The 21,908-nt window shown below is 36.9% G+C and overlaps 1 protein-coding gene across 6 annotated transcripts in view; it reads left to right on the top strand.

Annotated features, from left to right (window-relative positions):
• The window catches only part of PCMTD1 (protein-L-isoaspartate (D-aspartate) O-methyltransferase domain containing 1), a 47,305-nt gene that overhangs the window by 20,815 nt on the left and 4,582 nt on the right, over positions 1–21,908 (top strand). For 5 of the 6 annotated variants that reach the window (XM_083360008.1, XM_083360003.1, XM_083360005.1 and 2 more), the window contains one exon: positions 13,218–13,389. In XM_083360008.1, coding sequence (XP_083216134.1) covers positions 13,336–13,389 — 54 coding nt within the window. In that variant the 5' untranslated portion in view covers positions 13,218–13,335. Of the gene's footprint in view, positions 1–3,344; positions 3,481–13,217; positions 13,390–21,908 lie in introns of those variants that run through there. The other variant, XM_083360007.1, reaches the window with a different exon arrangement.

The raw sequence follows: 21,908 nt of genomic DNA, 5'->3' as shown, positions 1-21,908 counted from the left end.
GCACAGATCTCTTCCAGATTTTCCTCTTGTCTTTCCGAGTTAACTCCTTGGTCTGTCATTGAGCAAGAATTGACTTTGTAGGGAAGCATATTATCATTTGATGCATATTTAACATATGTTCTACCTTTATTTACCGATTATATAATATTTGTATGCAATCCATATGGTGAGATTTGGGGCAACTTACAATAGAAAAAATATATTTTTAAAATCAGAAGATTAAAACATAAAAGCAGGGCTTTTTTTTCTCATAGAACGCTCAGAATGGCGTTCCGGCACCTTTTTTTGCACACACACAAAAAAGCTTTTGCACAAGCTATGCTATTCCCTCTATTGGCTTTCGAAAGCCAATAGGAATTGCTGCTGAGCACGCCAAAAGACCTGGCCGGCAAACATTGCACCGGCAAGTTGTCTGCAGCGAAGGCGAGTTGGCAGGAACTTTGCATCCCTCCCTGCTGCCCAACTACACCATCTCAACTAGGTAAGTAAGAGAGGACAAGGAGTGGGAGGTGGATTCTGTGCAGTCCATGTGCACTCCTTCCTTGTGCTCACCCGTGACAGCCAGGCTGGTGGCCTACCCGGTGCTTTACTCTGCACGCCTAAGTGGCCGCCCTGCATTGTCTGGCCCGCACCACCTCTGCTGCATGCCCCGTGCAGCCCCGCCATATAGAGTGGGCCCTGCTGCTCCCACAGCACCAGCCGCACCGGCTCCGGCCCCAGGGGAAAGCCCGCCACCAACACCCCTCGCACCTGTGACTGCAGCACCACCACCCCCGCCTCCTGCGCCCGCCAAGATGAGAGTTCCAGCACCTTTTCTTTTAGAAAAAAAAGCCCTGATCTGCCTTGAGAATAGACCATATTAAACTGTATGGTATAGTTAAACATCAGGAGTTGACCAGAGGAAATGTTTTATGAGATTTTGTATTCTAGGTAATCTTCAACTATAATCATTTGTTTAGCAACTGTTACAGTGGCACTGAAAAAACTGACTTCTAACCAGTGCCCGCAACTGTCACAGCATTTCCATGGTCACTAGATCTAAATTGGAGCATTTGGCAACTGGCACACATTTACAATGGTTACAGTGTTCCAGAGTCATGCAATCACCATTTGTGACCTTCCCAGCCAGATTCCTAGAAGCAAAGTCAATGGAGGAACCTGAATTTGTTTAATGACTGCTTGATTCATTTAACAACTGCAGTGATTCGCTTAATAACCATGGCAAAAAAGATTGTAAAATCAGATGCAACTCAGTTAACAACCATCTTGCTTAGCAGTGGAAATTCTGGTCCCAATTGTGGCTGTAAATTGAAGACTACTGATATGTCATAAAATGTTTTACGATAAATTTCATATAATAAAATGTTTTGTAAAAATTGCTAAATGTCATGTGTTCTGGATTTTGGACACATTAGACACATTAGCCCAGGGGTGTCAAACTCACATTTCATTGAGGGCCACATCAGCATTGCGGTTGCCCTCAAGGGGCCGGGTGGGTATGGCCAGGGTGGGCGTGGCCTACTGGGTGGGCGTGGCTAGAGTTCGTATGGCCTACTGGGTGGGCATGGCCAGCTCTACATCGTTCGCATCAAGGGTGCCTATGGGGGCCTGGGCAGGAGTGGGACAGATCTGAAGGTTTCTGGCAGAAGGAGGGTCTCTGGGCCAGGGCCAAGGCAGTGGGGGCCGTTCCCTCACTGTTTCCAGGATGGCTTCGCGGGCCACATGAAACCACTTTGTGGGCCGGATCTGGCCCCCGGGCCTTGTGTTTGACATGTCTGCATTAGCCAGTTTGAAGTCTCTTGGTTCAAAAAAATTGTTCCCTGTGATATACTGTTTTGCTTATTAAAGGCTACACACAGACAAACATACAAGTTTTGGTAGTATATGGATAAAACTGTGTGTGTGTGTGTGTGTGTGTGTGTGTGTGTGTGTGTGTGTAATATCACAAAAACAACTCAATCTACTTTGGTTTATCTTTTATTAATGTTATACTAAAGAGTAATTTTATAACTCATGAATTTTTCTTTGTCCACTTATTAATGCTATCTGTTCTATCTACAACTATATTTTTAGCTCACAACAGTGGCAACATTTTCAACTTAAGCAGAGTTTGATAGCATAATATACCCCAGATACCTAGGCTGTTTCAAAGTTATCTAAGGTCTTTCATGTCTGATGGAATCATGATGAAGTTAAACCATATATTTTTCAAATATATATGAATATTTTTAAAATAGTATTGGGATTTTTCAGTCATGGACAGAATACTTTGAAACCCATATGATATCAAAGGTTGCATGTCCTTAAAAGTAATAAATTGATGCTAACAGGTTTAAGAATAAAATTGCATTTCATGTCTGTTACACTGTTCCTCCACCCCAAATGTATTGGACATCAGATTTTAATTTTTGGAGATGTAAACAATTTGAAAGATTGCTGACCCATATGATCTGGTCTTAAGAATTATTAATATTAATATTTTGATACATATAAGTAGAGTTATATTTCGTCAAGGAATTACCTTTGGAAATATATTTGCTTTAGAAAAAGCAGAAAATGAAGCAATGTGTTCTTTGGCATAGATTTCATGATTATTTCCAATAATAGGGTAGGATTTTTAGATTAATTTTTAATTCTTTTCTATTATCTTTTATTATTATCCTTTGATGATAATATACTAGATATAGGCATCTAGTATATGACAACGTCTGTTCAAAAATGTGTCAGAAATATCTATTCACAAATAAGTTTGTGATTTCTTTCATTTTCTGACATTTAAATATCTATTCACAAATAAGTTTGTGATTTCTTTCATTTTCTGACATTTAAATCTATATTTTCAAAATAAAATTTTCTATACGTTCAACTTCATAGCAGTTAGAAAAATCACCAAAGTTGTATACCTGTTCTCAAAAGATGGAGATATTTTAGCACTAAGTTTAACTTTTATGTTTGACATACATGTCAAAAAATTAGCTCCCTTTTGAAATGGAGATACCATTTTGCTAGATCTTTCTCCCTTTTAAAATTTAATTTCACTGCAAAACATTACCTTAGGCAGCAAATCATAACATTCTATTTTATCTGGACTGTTCTTAGGGGAAACACTTGGTAAGTTTAGGTCATTGCATTGCCCTCAGTTTGAAAATTAATAAGCAATGCTGTTCTTTCTTTAATTGACATGAGCCACTTCAAATTTTGAAACTAGAAGGATCCTTATGGCTATCTAATGCACAGATGTTGCAATGCCAGGACTCCTCTTCACTTGTTTATTGAAGGGGAATATGTTGTCTTTTCTGCTCCCAGTCAGCTTCTAGATGTATAATATCCGTCTTGGAGGGAGAGCCATGGGGCAGTGCTAGATTGCCCACCTGCTAGCACTCTACCAATCCCCAAAGGGCAAAAGCTGATATGATCCCTTCTGGGCAAGGATACCAGCAGTTCACCTCTGAGTTATGAAAGAGTCATCTTTCTACAATGGTAAGTGAGATCAATTGTAGTATTACTACTGGAAAAAATATTACTAATAAGATAATCTTTTTAATCGCTAATATCTGCAGAAGAAAAGGACACTTATTCAGCCTCCTAGGAATAAAACAGTAGCATGTTTTAGTTCTATTAATATAGTGAAGGATAGAAAATGATGTTCTGTTGACCTACAACAAAAAGAAAAGCCTTTTATCCAATTTCACTTGAATGAATATGTCATTTTACAGATAATTTATTGGTTATTTGAAGAAAAAGAAATGGAGGTCTACATTTTTTCAGATTTGGAAAACTTCTGTTGAAATGAGATTGTGATAAATTTAGTTGTTATAGGAGCAAGCAAAACACAATCCTTTGAGTATTTTTTATGTTGCTTTGGTTGGAAAGATTTGAGATTCTCTTAGCAGACACTGGCTGAACACTATATTTACATCATGCTTTGCAACCACATGGAAGTTAGAAGTTTTCATCAAAATAAGGAAGTCTCCATCCAGGTAAAAGAAGAACAGCAGAATAATTGAGGAACCTGCAAAGCATAATTGTATCTATTGCATTTGCTTCATCTGGTTTCCATAAAGGCATTGAAATCAGGATTAAAAAACACGTCCATGTAACAAACCTGCAATCAACAAACACATTACTGTGTTCTGTATGGCTAAATATGCTGTGGCTTTAATCTCTGAACACAATAAAATTAAAGTTCTTTCTGATACATATTTCATGTGCAAAATTTTACCACCATTACCGTAAACCTCTATTCCTAATGCTCTTATGCTTTTTCACTATTTTTGCTGGCACTTTTTGGCCAAAGGGGGAAAAAAACAACCCTGTGAAACCTTTCCTCTGGTTAAGAGTTTTTTATTGGCTCATGACGTTGATGGATCCTTGCCAAAGATTAGGCCCTGCTAGCTTACTGAAAGAAAGAGTGCTCAGTTTTCAAGACAAAACTCTACAGAATGTAGTCAATACAGATTAAATATGGAAATACAGCTAATTGGCAAGCAATAAATTTTGGTGTTTTCAGAAGCAAGTACTTAGAACTCTTCAAACTGCATCAGTAATAACAGCTTTTAAATATACATTTGAAAATGTGATAAATATGTATTTTACACGTTAGACAAAATAGTTTGGAAAACATTTAAAAAACTAACCAGATGAGCGTAGTGCATACAGATTTCCATGTTTTGATATGAAATGTACTTTTTACGAAGACTGAAGGTAATCTTTACAGAATCTATATAGTACTTTATAGTAATGCATCTATATCCAAATATAACTATTATTTTATTACTACATTTATACCATATGTTCCATTCAGAGCCAGATGAATAATTAAGGACTTTGGAGTTTCAATAAATTTCATCCTCAGCTTCATATTTTCACTGGGTAACTTAGACCAATTATAATGTCCCTTTTCAGGAAAAACAGGGTAGCATCATGAACTCCCAGAAGAAAAGTGGAATACAAATCTAATAAATAATATTTAATATATAAACTATTAAAGTAGTATAAAAGTTTACTGCGTTCCTATTTTATCATTTTAAGAAATATAGAAGAAAGTAATTAATCCAGTTTGAAGGTAATTGAATATTTAAACTTGGTTCTTCAAAATTATGGCTTAGCACAATAATCATTGTGATATGCAAATATATTGAACACTTAAGTCATTGTTGCCACCTGCTTTGCTGATATTTTTTTCTTTCAACCTGAACTTGTCTTTTACAATTATTATATAGTTTATTACAGTATTATATTCAGAATACAATTATAATCAATTTATTTTCTCTTAAAATGCCATGACTTATTAAGAACTAGGAAAATAGCAAACATGAAATATAATTTTATTTAAATGAGCTACATTAAGGCAGTTTTCATTTTGCTTAGTATAGTTAGAAATATATGTATACTGCACAAGAAATTATCTGATCATAATTTTTCTTTTGAACAGTATATTTCAAAAAGAGCTTTCAATATCCTTATTGTATAGTCTGAAATAAACAACAATTTATTTGAAACCATTGTAATCCACAAAATTATAGCTGTGAAAAACAATTTGAAGTGGCAGAAGAGGAAAGCTTAATTTCTCTTGCAACAAACTGCCGCATGTCTGTGTTAGCAAAATAGCATTTAAATTTATATGCTGCTTCACAGTACTTTACAGCCCTCCCTAAGCAGAGTCAGCATATTGCTCCCAACAAGTTAGACAAATGATATTTTTTAAAATCTTGTACAGTCTTCTGTGATGGATCAATGGAACATGTATACCTGCTGCATAAAGGGAGGGGACTCTATAAATGTATGTAAATTCAATCTTACCTTTCTGATATGTTAGACCATTTTATATCATCACCTATCAGAAAGTCTTAATTTATTCCAAAAGTAATGGCCCACTTAGAATTTTTCAGGTAGTCTCAGCCTAATCAGTCCCAACACTACTTCTTCACTTAATTATTCTTTTATATGAGATTTCAGTTCTGTTTGTTTTAGAAGATACTGGGAATTCAAGATTAATGTAATATGGCCTTGAAGTGCAGTAGCACTCAGCAGATTACTTATTAGCAGAAAATAATTTCTATATATCAGAAGTCTTGAAGGAATTTGTGTCCAAATTTGTTTCAATCCATTTTATAGTATTTCCAAAGGCCATGTGATTAAAAAAAAAATTTAAATTATCAGCAATGAATGAGTTAGAAAATCGGGTACAAAATATGAGTTATTTTATTATATTTCCTGGAGTATATTTAATGATTCGTATGCACAGAAGTGGAAAAAACATGGATGTGTTCAACTGAATTATGAAATGAACTTACATTTACTCAGTGCTAGCCATAAGGACAGGACATCTTTTGATTTCCGGAGCTCCTAATTAATTATTTTACTTGCATCTGCCTTTATATAAGGAAGATTCTCCTGAACTTGTAAATCAGAGGAATCTGGCCTAATTTTATGAACTGTGTTTCACATTGGTCATTTGGCTATTTTCTTTTTTGTTTTGTCTATTTTGTGTCACAGATTGGGTTGCAGTGTGTTTTATCCATTTTATCAATCTTTGACCATATTCTTACAAGCAACTTGTTTGAAAGGAGAGTGTGCTGTAATAAGTTATTTAAATAAAGGAGGTCAATGAGTAGGACATGAAAATTCTTACCCTACTCCAATAACATTTTCTTTTAAATAATCATTTCATTTCTGTGGATCACTAGCTTAATAAAAAATTCAAATACTTTTTGTATTTTCAATCACAGCACGAACTTAGATATGTTTTAGCATTAACTTTTAGCCTTAACCATGTTACGTTGTTCTAAAGCCAGTGGTGGGATTCAAATATGTGAACAACCGGTTCTCTGTGTGGATGCCGCTTCCGGGAGTCCATTCTGGACTAAGCAAAAAAATAAATAGCTACTGGTTCTGCTGAAGTGGTGCGAACTGGCTGAATCCCACCACTGTCTAAAGCCAAAAGTAAGCATGTGGGAAGGTCTGACTATGTGGCACTAACTGGTGTGAATTCTAAAGTTCACCTGATTTGCCAAGTAGCTCTCACAGACGTTATATCTAACTGCACTGTTTCATTGATCATGAAGAAACAGAATGTTTGAAAACAACAGTCTTAATATCTTGTTTTCATTTGTGTTAACTACAGATTTGTATAACGGTTCATTTCCACTATCATGGGAATTTTAGGGGCTTTGGAAGAACATTCATTGTGCAGCTGCATAGTCCATAAGTGCACAGTTACGTAGGAAGCTGGATGCAGATACACCATGGGAGGAAGATGCAGGAGAATCCACTCATTTCTAATCAGCTTTTGGAGCATAAATTTGTGTCCTTATATTACCACAAATTTTCTTGGGTTTTTGTCTGATATTTTTATTGGACAATAATCAATTCTGTTTTACCCAGTGGCCTAACTCCAGCTGATTATAATTGGGCTTTTGTCTTCCCCATAGCAAATCATTATTTTTCATTAATATGTATCTTGCTGAATACGTAAGTGTATTTTCCTAGATTACTTTTCTGATGCAGAGGCTATATGCAGCATTCAACTCCCAATAGAAGTATTGCAAAAGATCTTAAGGGGGTTGCAAGGTTTTAATCATGATTACATCTGATGCATGTGATTGGCAAATATTGGAGTCATATTAGAAGCAATCCTTCAGATAGATTTATAGTTGTTAAATCTAATAAAATCACCAAATACCATAATGCCAAACAATTCCCAATGAGGAATTTTATCTTCAGTGTTGAAAGCAAGTGTTTTTTCTTCTGTTGTCACTCTTGAATTTTTTGATGAAAAAAAAGTTTATTGAGGATATGGCGTTAATTTGCTTAACATCTGTGCTTTGTATTATGAGAGGTTGATTTACATTATAGCATGAACCAATTTAATCATCAGCACAGCTGGTTGATGGAGGTTTATGCCTGATAAATTTCTTGCACTAATATTGCTTCTCTATTATAAATTCTGAATATATCATCTGATATCGGTACTGTTTGCCATTAAGCACATTGTGGAAATGTTCTGTGAAACAAGGGTACTTAGTTTACCTGTGCATGGTAAAATATATTCACTACATGATGATAATGGTGATTCTTTCCTGTATTTCTGAAAATTAAATACAATTGTGCAGTGCTTGAAATTCAGAAATAAAAATGTTTCTTAAAGCATGCAGGACTGTGTACTGAGCATCTCTCTGTGGTTCCTTAAACCAAACTTGTCATTTTCCAGGACTGTGCTGTCTGCAGAGGACGACCATGTAGAGAAAAAGTAGGAGCTTTGTTGCAGACAAGTTCTGTATCAACCATCCCACATTCCAGACACCTCTACTGTATGATCTCAGTTTAGAAGTGCAGCATGCCCGCTCCAATAGGGAAAATAAAATATGAATAGTTGAAATAACTCATTTAGATTGAAAAATTCTGGCTAAACAGAAAGATTTGATCACTTCATAAAATCTGAAAGAATAGGGACTAAATACAATCTCTAAGAAAGGTCATTCCATAGTTTGGAAGAATGTCTGTGCAGCTAGTTGGATTCAAAGCAGGAAAGGTGTTTGATCCAGCACAAGTGTGTTTTCTATACCAGACAGCAATTCTCTAAAGAAACCATGACTTTTCTTTTCCTTTTTTGGTATATATTTATTTTTAACATAACATAAATCAGTAATTTGTAAACAGTATGTTGTCTGGGTAACATTTATAAGACAATCTTTAACAATTGATTTCTATAATCTATATTCCATATGTTAATTTCAGTTTATTTCCCCTTTCCCCAAAGTATCTTCCTTTGCAAAACATTAGATTAAAAAAATTCTCATTATTTTGATAAACAACAATTAAGTATATAGTTTTTCCAATAATCCTATTTGTCATTTTAGTTGCCTTATCGTAAATCCTGTTACCGTGCTTATTTCAGCTTATTTCTCCCCCCATATTCTAAATATTCTTACTAGTGACAATTTTCTCAACAATTTACATTTACATTGGTGGATTTAATTCTATTTTTTCCATATAAGCCCTCTCATACTTTTATATTTCTTAATAAGTAAAAAAGTAGAAAGAGGAGAGAGGAGAGAGACAAAAAAGAGAAAAAAAGAAGAAGAAAAAGACAAAAGCACTGAGATAGAAAAAATAACATAAAATATAATAAATAATAAATAACATAAAATATAATAATATAATATAATAAAATAAAATAACAGACTTAAAATATGTACCGTATTTTCCGGCGTATAAGATGACTTTTTAACCCATGAAAATCTTCTCAAAAGTTGGGGGGTCGTCTTATACGCCCAGTTGTCTTATACGCCGGAAAATAGTACATAAATCAATCGAGCGCCTCGTTCTTGCAAAGTAACTTCAAGCCTCCTTAGTCCAGTCCCCCCTCCAATGTGACTCTCCCTTCCCACCCCCAAGAGCCTCTAAGCCCCTTCCCCTCCCCCTTGCAAATGCCAGACCCCAGGAGCGGCAGGAAGCCCCTCCCCCTCGCCCAAGCGGCATCTGAGCATAAGCAGAGCGCGCCCTGCTACCCGCTATCTCTCCCGGCAGTCTGGACAGTGGTACTTGGCGGCCTGGTGCCCCTCTTGCCCGCAGACCAAGCAGCGGCCCTTGCCAGCCGGCCTTGGCATGACTGCCCCAAGCCGGGCTCTCCAGCATGTCTTCCAGGCCCGCCTGGCTGACCGCATCCTGGGCGGGGCTTGGCTCCAGACACGGCGGCTGCTCCATCTGCAAATGTACTCTCAAAGCCAGATTGCGCTCGGCCGTGCAGGCTGCCAAAAGGCGGGGACTCGGAGTTCCCACGATGGTTGCAGCTTCTGGCTTGCCGTTTGCAGAGTCTGGCCTGGAAGAGCGCGTCGTGTGAACGCAGCTCTTGCGTTTATTCCAAAGGGTGGGTGGAAGGAAAAGCCCCTTTGGGCTTCAAAAGGGAGGCTTTGCACCATCTGCATCAGACGGGGCTGAATCGGGCTTGTGTCGGACACTTGGCAACTGGCATGTAAGTATTTTCCGGTGTATAAGACGAAAAATCTTGAAAATCTTCTCAAAAGTCGGGGGTCGTCTTATACGCCCAGTCGTCTTATACGCTGGAAAATACGGTATCCCTCCTAATTTAATATATTTTTATTCCCTCAATTTCTTATTCTTTTTTACCATAGCTGAGAATGTATTTAATCTATTTAAACTTTAAGCATTCCATTCAGTAGATCTAATCATCTAATCCTTTAACTCTTTCAAAACACATTTTTATGCTTTTCTTATCGTCACATTTAAATAACTAAAACATTTGCTTTGTTTAAATCATTTCAACTTTTTTTTACAGGAAGGAAAAAGAAAAAAAACATATTGTATTAATTAAAAAAATCCCTCTAAGAGTAATATATTCCAAAGTTTTTCCATTTCTTTAGCCATATTCAAACAAATGTTTCTTATTGTATTAGTTAACAAAAAAATCATCTCTATAAGAGTAATATATTCCAAAGTTTTTCCATTTTTAGCCATATTCAAACAAATGTTTCTTTTTTAAGTATTCTCTCTGATAAGTCCCATGATTTGCATTTTAATCTTTTTTCTCTGGCCATTGCCTTTCTTAATCAGTATGTTTTGCTGCATCATTCTTTTCCCTGTAAAGTATTTTTTCTCATTCTTTTTCTTATCTTCAAAGTTGTTTGGACATGTTGAAATATTTCCCATTTGAATTAAATCATGATTTTTTTTTATTTTATACGGTTCCATCTTTAAGTCTATCCTCAGAATTATGTTCAGTCATCTCTATTTTCCTGGGAAATTTCTTGGAGTGAAATTAAGTTGGAGATAAGTTGATTCATACTCTCAAGGTTGTTCTGTATTTCTCTGTGGTTTAAAATCATTGTCCTTTGAATTTGTTGCTGCTTATCATGTGTTTCCTTTTGTAAAGTATTCATTGCTTCAGAATTGTTACTCTCACTTTGTTTACACAGCTGCAATTTTAAGAACTTTGAGGGTCAGAGAAAAAAATCCTCACCCACCAGTAGGTGTCAGCATTTGCTCATTTTTCAGGTCTTTCTAGTCTTTTTTTTTCTTTAAAGAGTAAGTTTTGCCGCTTCCGGTAACCAAAAGGAGGGAGTAGAATCCCCCTCCTTTTTTTTCTGGAGATCTCTTATTTTTGGGACTTTCTTCAGGAAAATAGGTAGGATAGAGAAAATCAATATTCTTACCCAGATTCAAGCATGCTGTTTAAAATCCGCTTAGTTTAAAAGCTTATGACTTCCGTTGTTTTTGGCTATGACTGGACATGGAGTTAGCCAGCCTTTTCTTCTGTTGGTTTCTGGGAGGCTTCTCCTGGACCGTTCAGGGAGACCGCCATCTCTCCTAAGTCCCTGGGATTTCCTTCCTTCATTCCACCCCTTCAGGGTGGATTCTGGCCCCCTTAGGGTCCCCAACAAAAAGTAATTTCAGCTGAAGTGTTCAGCATTCCGAATCTTCCAACTGCTTCACTGGAAAACAGGAACCAGAAGTCACCGTGACTTTTCTTAGGCTTGCATAGGAACCATGCAGTTTCAGGAAAATATTTCCTTAAGCTAAGGAAGAAGCAACCAGATGCAAATATGTCATTTGTCACCATCTCTTTAATGCATCCTTAATTTAGCAGACTTCACACTGAAATGAATAAATATAAAATGCTGAATTGTAAATTATATCCATGATATGGGTATTCTGTATATTTGCAATATAATACAGTTACAATATGAGGTAGTTCTCGCTTAATGACCAGTCATTTTACAACCATTCAAAATTATTGCAGCCACAAAACAGGTGCTTTACAGACTGGAAAGCACCCCTGGCTAACATAAATGGTCATGGGGACCCTGGTCATGTGACTACATGTTAGGCACATCAGCTTTAGGACCAGACATCATGATTCATGATTTTTTTACTTATACCAATTCCCTCCAAATGCTCCATAAAACTGAGGTTTTATCATACTTTTCAAATACTGATGGAGGTATTAGATTTCCATATCTGTTAGATATGTGTAGAATATAATTCTGAAAATAGTTGTGATGCTAACAGGTCATTAATGCATTAATATTTTAGAAGCTATGAGATTTTAATGTTATTCATTAAAAATGCTTTCATTTTTGAATGTACTGTTTGCATCAGTGTTCCTCTGTTAAGGTAATTTGGGATCACTACCTTCTAGTATTACAATTTTTTGGAAGTAAAAATAAATGATTAAGTGGTTTCAAAATTGAGAGAGAGGCAGCTAAAAGCATCAAATGTTTTGGATGTCTTATGATTCCTGTAAATGCTATAATTCTCACTACCCAAAGAATGAAATAAGTATGTTGAATCTTATAAGAAAGTTTTGAAATAGTATTGATATCACTTTCATCTTTAGCTTGTAGTAACAATTTTATAAAGCACCTACTACAAGATAATTTAATTTCGTGCCACCTTGCATATTGCTTTTCACATAAGAATTAATGAGATATATTGTGGAATGTGAGATGATTTTAATTTTTGAAGCTTGTCATTGTCTAATGTTTGTTGGCTTACTAAGTTTTTTTCTGGACTAAGATAACATGATGATTAAAATATGTTCTACATTTGTGTTCTAGCCTGGGAGGTAAGGCCAAGCTTTTGAAGGGGGATCTGACCATAACCATGTTATTTATATAATAAAGCAAACTGCACTGTTTGCACAGTAGCTACTGGGATAAACACTTTGTAATTGCCATATTAAGCACTGAGTAACTTCACACTGAGTTACCTAGCAGATTATCTTCCCTGTTATAAACTTGCATGGTTGCTAAGATCGCCTAAGGAGATCCTATTGTGGATGCCATAAATCAGTAGATTGTCATTCTGATGTGCCTTCTGAGTCATACCTTTTATTCAGAATATTCTCCTTGCAGATGTTCATTAGGTGTATATTGAAGATCCATCTTTTCACCCTGTTTTTCTTTGTAGGCATGGCAACATATTTTTGTAATGTATTTTATTTTCTCATTTTTTAAAAAAGAAAATCCATATTTTATATTCTCTTATTTTAAATTGCAAAATATTTAGTAACAAATAGCATATTATTTAAACAATACTAAAGCACGTTCAACTTTATATTTTAATCAAGTAAAGATATAGAACATAAAAAATTTTGGTTATGTATTTAATTGCAGAGATATTTCAGTGAATACAGTATCAGTTTCAGCAAATGTTTATATTTTTTTTAAAAAAATAAAATGTTTGTTTATCCACAGATTTGAATTTTGTGAACCTGCATTTGTAGTTGGAAATTGCTTGCAGATAGCCTCAGACAGTCATCAGTATGACCGGATTTATTGTGGAGCAGGTGTGCAAAAAGACCATGAAAACTACATGAAAATTTTATTGAAGATTGGAGGCATTCTGGTTATGCCTATAGAAGATCAGGTGATTTAAACATTTTTAAAATATTTATATTTCCTTTGTTACATTTAAATAACATTCTTTTTAAATAATATTTTATTAATTTTTCTCATTTTACAATTAAGTATTTAAAAAGCAATGTAGTGACTTGGTTAATCAATACTTCAATAACATACATAAGTCTTTAGTATAAATCTCAAGTTACAACATCAGATATTTACTCTCTTTTTCCCTTAATATCTACTATCTCATATTAGGCTAATACATTTCTTATTATTATCAACTAAATAAAAACATCTTTGTTATATTTATCAATATTTTTTAGCTTATACATATCTTAAGTGTGTTTGCATTCAATCCTTATATACAATCAATGTCCTGTTACTGCTTTTCCCCCGGGCTTTAATTTCCCATCGATATTCAAATTAACATTTGTTATTTATGATTTCCAAGCAGTTTATATTTAGGTAACCAAAGTTTCCCTTATCTCAACTCCTTCCTTTTTCCCATTTCATAACAAAGTCTAATATTCTAAATGCACATCTTTTTGAATGTAGTCTTGTTTTGCTTTCTAAAAGTTATCTATTTTCCACCATATTTAAACCGTCTAATTAATAATACAGTATCTCCTCTAATCCCCTTCATGGATTACTGCCTTGTCGTGGCAAAGGGGCTTGCGTAATTCAATGAAGCTATGAGCTATGCCGTGCAGGGCCACCCAAGACGGAAAGGTCATAGCAGAGAGTTCTGACAAAACGTGATCCACTGGAGAAGGAAATGGCAACCCACTCCAGTATCTTTGCCATGAAAACCCTATGGACAGTACCAAAAGGCAAAACGATATGACACTGTAAGATGAGCCCCTCAGGTGGGAAGGCATCCAATATACTACTGGGGAAGAGCAGAGGACTAGTACTAGTAGCTCCAGAAAGAATGAAGCGACTGGGCCAAAGGACGCTCAGCTGTGGATGTGTCTGGTGGTGAAAGGAAAGTCCAATGCTGTAAAGATTTTTTCTCTATAGGAACCTGGAATGTAAGATCCATGAATCAAGGAAAGCTGGACGTGGTCAAACAAGAGATGACAAGACTGAACATCGACATCTTAGGTATCAGCGAACTAAAATGGACAGGAATGGGTGAATTTAATTCAGGCAACCATCAGGTATACTACTGCGGGCAAGAATCCCTCAGAAGAAATGGAGTAGCCTTCATAGTCAATAAAAGAGTAGGAAAAGCAATACTGGGATACAATCTGCAAAATGACAGAATGATCTCAGTTCGAATCCAAAACAAACCATTCAATTTCACAGTAGTCCAAGTCTATGCCCCAACCACCAGTGCTGAAGAGGATGAAATTGACCGGTTCTATGAAGCCCTACAGCACCTTATAGAACTAACACCAAAAAATGATGTCCTTATCATCATGGGGGATTGCAATGCTAAAGTAGGAGGCCAAAAGATAAGCGGAATAACAGGCAGGTTTGGCCTTGGAGTACAAAATGAAGCAGGGCACAGGCTGATAGAATTTTGTCAAGAGAATACGATGGTCATAGCAAACACTCTTTTCCAACAACCCAAGAGACGGCTCTACACATGGACATCACCAGACGGTCAACACAGAAATCAGATTGACTATATGCTCTGCAGCCAAAGATGGAGGAGCTCTATACAGTCAGTAAAAACAAGACCAGGAGCTGACTGTGGCTCAGACCATGAGCTTCTCATTGCAAAGTTTAGGCTTAAACTGAAGAAAGTAGGAAAAAGCACTAGGCCACTCAGGTATGAATTAAATCATATCCCTGTTGAATATACAGTAGAGGTGACAAATAGATTTAAGGAATTAGATCTGATAGACAGAGTGCCTGAAGAACTATGGACAGAGGTTCGCAACATTGTACAACAGGTAGCAACCAAAACCATCCCAAAGAAAAAGAAATGCAAGAAAACAGAATGGCTGTCTTAGGAAGCTTTGCAAATAGCTGAGGAAAGGAGGGAAGTGAAAGGCAAGGGAGAAAAAGAAAGATACACCCAAATGAATGCAGAATTCCAGAGATTAGCTAGAAGAGATAAGAATGCCTTCTTAAATGAACAGTGCAAAGAAATAGAAGAAAACAATAGAATAGGGAGGACCAGAGATCTTTTCAAGAAAATTGGAGAGATGAAGGGAACGTTTCATGCAAAAATGGGCATGATAAAGGACCAAAATGGCAAGGACCTAACAGAGGCAGAAGAGATTAAGAAGAGGTGGCAAAATTACACAGAAGAACTATACAAGAATGAGCTTAATGTCCCTGATAATCACAATGAGGTGGTCACTGACCTCGAGCCAGACATCCTAGAATGTGAAGTGAAGTGGGCCTTAGAAAAGCTGAGCAACAACAAAGCTAGTGGAGGTGACAGTATTCCAGCTGAGCTATTCAAAATCTTAAAAGACGATGCAGAAAAAGTGCTACACTCAATTTGCCAGCAAATTTGGAAAACTCAACAGTGGCCACAAGATTGGAAAAGATCAGTTTACATTCCAATTCCAAAGAAAGGCAGTGCCAAAGAATGTTCAAACTACCGCACCATTGCACTCATTTCTCATGCTAGTAAAGTTATGCTTAAAATCCTACAAGCTAGACTCCAGCAGTATGTGGACCGAGAACTACCAGAAGTACAGGCAGGATTTCGAAGAGGCAGAGGAACTAGAGATCAAATTGCCAACATACGTTGGATCATGGAGAAAGCTAGGGAGTTCCAGAAAAACATCTGCTTCTGCTTCATTGACTATGCTAAAGCCTTTGATTGTGTGGATCATAACAAACTGTGGCAAGTTCTTAAAGAGATGGGCATACCAGAGCATCTTATTTATCTTTTGAGAAATCTATATGTTGGCCAAGAAGCAACAGTGAGAACTGGACACGGAACCACTGATTGGTTCAAAATTGGGAAAAGAGTCCGGCAAGGCTGTATACTGTCTCCCTGCCTATTTAACTTATATGCAGAGCACATCATGAGAAAGGCAGGGTTAGAGGAATCAAAAGTTGGAATTAAGATTGCCAGAAGAAATATCAACAACCTAAGATATGCAGATGATACCACTCTAATGGCAGAAAGTGAAGAAGAATTAAAGAGCCTCTTGTTGCGGGTGAAGAAGGAGAGTGCAAAGGTTGGGTTGAAACTTAACATTAAGAAAACCAAGATCATGGCATCCGGTCGTCTCAATTCCTGGCAAATAGATGGGGAAGAAATGGAGGTAGTGACAGATTTTATTTTCCTGGGCTCCAAGATCACTGCAGATGGGGACTGTAGCCAAGAAATTGAAAGATGCTTGCTCCTGGGGAGGAAAGCCATGGCAAATCTAGACAGCACACTAAAAAGCAGAGACATCACCCTGTCAACAAAAGTGCGTATAGTCAAGGCTATGGTCTTCCCAGTTGCAATGTATGGCAGTGAAAGTTGGACCATAAAAAAGGCTGAGCGCCAAAGAATTGAGGCCTTTGAACTATGGTGCTGGAGAAGACTCCTGCGAGTCCCTTGGACTACAAGGCGATCAAACCGGTCAGTCCTAGAGGAGATCAACCCTGACTGCTCTTTAGAAGGCCAGATCCTGAAGCTAAAACTCAAATACTTTGGCCACCTAATGAGAAGGAAGGACTCACTGGAGAAGAGCCTAATGCTGGGAAAGATTGAGGGCAATAGAAGAAGGGGACGACAGAGAATGAGGTGGGTGGATGGAGTCACTGAAGCAGTAGGCGTGAGCTTAAATGGTCTCCAGAAGATGGTGGATGACAGGAAGGCCTGGAGGAACATTGTCCATAGGGTCATGATGAGTCAGACATGACTTCGCAGCTAACAACAACATCTCCTCTAATAAGTCAAAACCATTATATGTGTTGTCTGGGTTAACCAATAAGTAATATACATATTTTTTTTTAGTTTAGGTCTAATTTTTAGAAGCTCAAATACTCTCCCTCTTTTTCTAATAATATCTGTTATCTCATATTGGGCAAACAGAATTCTTATTTTCAACTAAGTAAAAAAAATCTTGTTACATTTATCAATACTTTTTAGCCTATACATAAACTTTAATTTTCCATCAATATTCAAAAAAGGGAAAAAAGAAAAGCACTGTTATTTATGATTTCCAAATATTTTATGTTAGGTGACCAAAGTTTCCCTTATCTCAACTTCTCCCTTTTCCCCTTTTCAAACCAAAGTCTAATAGTGTTGTTGCATATCTTACCTATTCAATTATAATGTTACTTTATTTTCTAAAAAGTATCTATTTTCCACCATATTCAACCCTCTAGTTAGTAATAGACTATCCCCTCTAATAAATCAAAGCCATTATTTTCTTCAGCCTTACTCTGGCTTTCTTCCTTTGTCAACTAACCTTCTATTTAGTGTCTTTGAATCATTAAATAGTTCTCCCTCTATTATTATATATATTATTTGGAATAAGAAAGACCATTTGGTTGAAGTTTTTTTGGAAGAATGAGACCATTTATATTCATTAGATTGCCTCCCTATTTCTCCAATTTCCCACAATTGTCCTGATTGGTTTATCTTCCATTCAATCTGTTCTTCTTCCTTTTCCTCAAATTTCTTCTGATTTTTGTAAAAAGTCTTCCAGTTTCAGTGTTGTCACTCCCTTTTCTGATTTTTCCATTGGCTGGGTCTGTTGGTCAATTGGGTCCTCTGTCTTGGTGTTTAGTTGTTTCAATTTTTCTGTTATTTTCTGCATTGTTAGTTCTTTGGTTGTAGTCAAGATCTGAGTTTGTATATTTAAACTGGCATCTTGTTCCTTTATGTTGCATCTTATTTTGTCACAAGCTGAAAGGATGGTTTCATGTATTGATTTCAACATGGAAAGGATTTTTTTTTCCTCATCTTCATATTCTGTTGATAGTATGTTAAGTTGAAGACTTTAGAATCAAACATTAAAAGTATTTTTTGTCTTTTGTAGCTGGGGATGGGACATCTATTTTACGTGTTATAGGTGGTCTTTATAGTAGAAATTATTTGTCCAGTAAGAGTTTATAGTCCAAGGTATTCCATCATCTCATATAATAACATATGCTTCTCATGTAAAGAAATAGGAAAACAATTGCCCAAGTGTAGCTCTGAAAGTCAGTAGAAGTTTACATTCATAGTTCAAACAAGCCAGATGTGCCACCCAGAAGTTCCTTCTTTGTAGCTGGGTTTTTCACAGGTGGTAACTGTCAAGGTCAAGGAAATTTTTTTCTGGAGTCTGGGCTTCAAGCCAAGTCTCTTTTAGGCAATAACAAATTGTAATACCATACATCGCCACAAGATGTCACCAACACTGTTTAAAGCTTTTTAAGTCCAAACTTTTTATGATATTTTTTCAAGTCTTATTTCTTTTTTTAGATAAAAAACAAACATCTCCAATGAGAAAAGAAGCACTTTTAGTCCCCAGGCTTCAAAAGAATATACATCCTATTAGATTAAAATTGTTCTTATAGTTGCTTTGTTTCCCTGGGTAGTTAGTCGCCACTTTTCTTAGAAGGTGGGGTAGAAATTCCCTTCCCACTCTCCTCAGAGGGGGAAAAATACTTTGGGCAGCTTTTATAGGAAAAATACTTAAAATCTTAAAGATAGGATCAGGTCTCACCAGTTTCATCTGCGTTGCTTTAAAGGTGCTTGGTGGTGATTTTGACTTCAGCTGTCAGCAGCTTAGTGACAGGCCATATTGATATGGATGGTCTTTTCCTGCCGGTTTGGAGGGCTTCCGCAGATCAAACGGAAGGACCTCTGCCCTCCCACAATCAAATGGGGGTCCCCTCCTTGCTCATCGCCCCTACAGGGCGACTTCCAACCCTTTCCAGGGTCTCCCAGCAGAACAAATTCGGACACAAAAGATGGAGCTCATCTTCCTGCATCCGCGGCACTGCAATGGCAAACCGGAAGTCAATCGTATAAATCTTTCACCTTTTAATAACATTATTCTTAATCTTTCTATTGTCAGATGCCTCAGTATTGTAAACAGAATGTAAAATAGAAGATGAGGACCAACAATAAAACCCATTGTCTTCCCTTTTGTCTTCAAGAAATGTTCTAGTTGAGCACAGTTTGATCTTTCACCCATTCCTTTTCTGCCTGTTAACATGCTGAAATACTGCAATTGAAAAATAAATTGATGTTACCAATTTGTAATTTTGAATACTTTGATTAAATTGAGATATTTTAAATCTTTTGTTTGTACGTGGCTTATCAGATGAGTTCCCAAAACCTATTAGTAGGCAAATGGAGACAGTTATTGGGGAGGCAAGAGTCAGAAACTGAATAACAGCTCTACCTATCTGCACTGTCAGTCCAGTGTTGATGGAAACATTGCTGCCACTTTGCTTATATCCAATAGGTTCTTTCCCCAATGTGTGTACTAGGGCAAAGAAGAGAAGAGATTGTAGTCACCTGGGGTGATATTTTTCATGAACTAATAGTGTAAAGAAAAAAAGATGAAACTGGGGCTGCTTCAGTTATAAATTAAGTTTTAAGTACTTGTAGCTTAACAGTAAACCCTACTTTTACACTAATAAATTTCACCAATTTAATTTTTTTAAATTTAAATTAAATTGAAGAAAAATACTGATGAAAATTATACTAACATGTTCTTAATTCCATCTGTGGCTACTGATAGATCATCACAAAGTTGTGATGATTATGATAGCCATAATTACACATAGCAGCATGGCTGTTACCAACTCATCGCTTATGATTTCCTCCAAATTCTAGGGTTCCCTCCCCGCCCAGGAAATCAGTTTTCGAGAGAGAAAATCACTGTTCTTACCCAGTTCCAAACACATTGTTTACAGTCAGCTTAAAGTAGTGCTTTTTGGGCTTCAGCTGTTTGTAGCTTGGGCTATACTCAGTGCTTTTTTTCTTTAAAAAAAGGTGCTGGAACTCAGAGGTGCTGTCACTGGGAGCGATGCTGGTGTCTTGCTATGGCGTCGCCTCCCGTCCTTTGCACCCCCGCCCCTGCGGCTCGGAGCGACATGCCTCATGGATTCCCCTCCCCACAGCCGCTGTGGGGATTCCCCTCCCCGCAGTTGCCATGCTGCGGCCCGTGCTGAGCCCCCACCCGGAGCTGCTCCGAACCCCAACCCAGAGCTGTGTTCCTCATGGCAGTGGTCTCCAGCGCCAAACAGCCTCTTTCCAACCACATCCAGAAAAATTTGTAACAAACATTGGAATTCTCAAGGCCATGTTTGTTATTTCCCAGCAATCTGTTACTGGAAGGAAAAAGCAATCCCTGCTGCATTACTGATCCCAGAGAAGCATTTGCATGTATGCAGGTATCCTTAGGGTGCCATTTCTTTCCTGTTACCTTTGGTTTCATTGCAGAGATGTTAACATAGGAAATAGATTATTTTGTTATCTAATTTTAACTTCCAAAAGACAGAAGCAGATGAAAAATGTGAGGTTCTTTCCTGTTGGCTTTTTTGAATTAGCTGTTTTAGATTCTAAAAGTTTAGTTCCTAAAGAAGTAACCTTGTAAATAATTTTAATGTCCTCCTCTAGTGCAGGGTAGGCAACCTTGGCTCTTTTATGACTCAAGGACTTCAACTCCCAGAATTCCTGAGCCAGGAAAGCCTCTCTCTTTCCCCTCAGCGTGGCTGGCTCAGGATTTCTGGGAGTTGAAGTCCACGAGTCATAAAAAAGAGCCAAAATTGCCTACTCCTAAAGCCAATAGAGGGAGCTTTTTTTTTTCTTCAAAAAAAAAAAAAGGTGCCGGAACGCCGTTCTGAGCATTCTATGAGAAAAGAAGCCCTGGCTATACTCTGAAGTTAAGCTAGCCTTTCTCCTGCTGGTTTCTGGAGAGCTTCTCCCAAATTGATCAGATCGACCGCCGTCTCTCCGTAATCAGCGGGACTTCCTTCTTTGTTGCCTCTACGGGGCAACTTCAGGCCCATTTAGGGTCCCCTAGCAGGCAGAAATCAGCCATAGGATTTCCTCCAAATTCTAACATAGATAGAAGCAACTTTTACCCTTTGTTTACTTTAGATTACAATTTGCTTGGCATTATAAAAGATAGCTGATTGAAATCAGAAGTTCAAATTATTTGGAAAATATCAAATAATATATCCCTTTCTGAATGGCGGGTAGTCTTACTAAGAGCATGCCTATAATTAAAGAATATGATCCTTGTGACTATAATCACAGATGGAATTTGGCTAAAAGTGTTAACAAGTATAACCTTTCCTGTTGTTAGGAGATTAAGAGAAATAATCATTGGTACTTTAACATGTTTCTCTACACCATTATGAGTGGTATGAACATTATTATCCTATAATAGCTATGGTTATTAGACTTCATAAATAAAGTTTGAAATTGGCTTGTTACAGCCAACTTTTCTGCAGCTGTCTTTCTTTCCCTTTAAGGGAAAATGAAATGAAAAAAGGAATACCTTCATATTACCAAACAATTGGAGCAAAAATAAAATAAATCCTTTTTTATTTTAAGGGTTTTTTGGAGTAGGCAGGATAGAGGAAAATAGTTGCAAAGACTAACTGCATCCAATTCACTTTCTAAAACCC

Source organism: Vipera ursinii (assembly GCF_947247035.1).
Source record: "Vipera ursinii genome assembly, chromosome: 3".
Taxonomy (NCBI): domain Eukaryota; kingdom Metazoa; phylum Chordata; class Lepidosauria; order Squamata; family Viperidae; genus Vipera; species Vipera ursinii.
The sequence above is the reverse complement of the archived record's forward strand: the minus strand, read 5'-3'. Positions and strand labels throughout refer to the sequence as shown.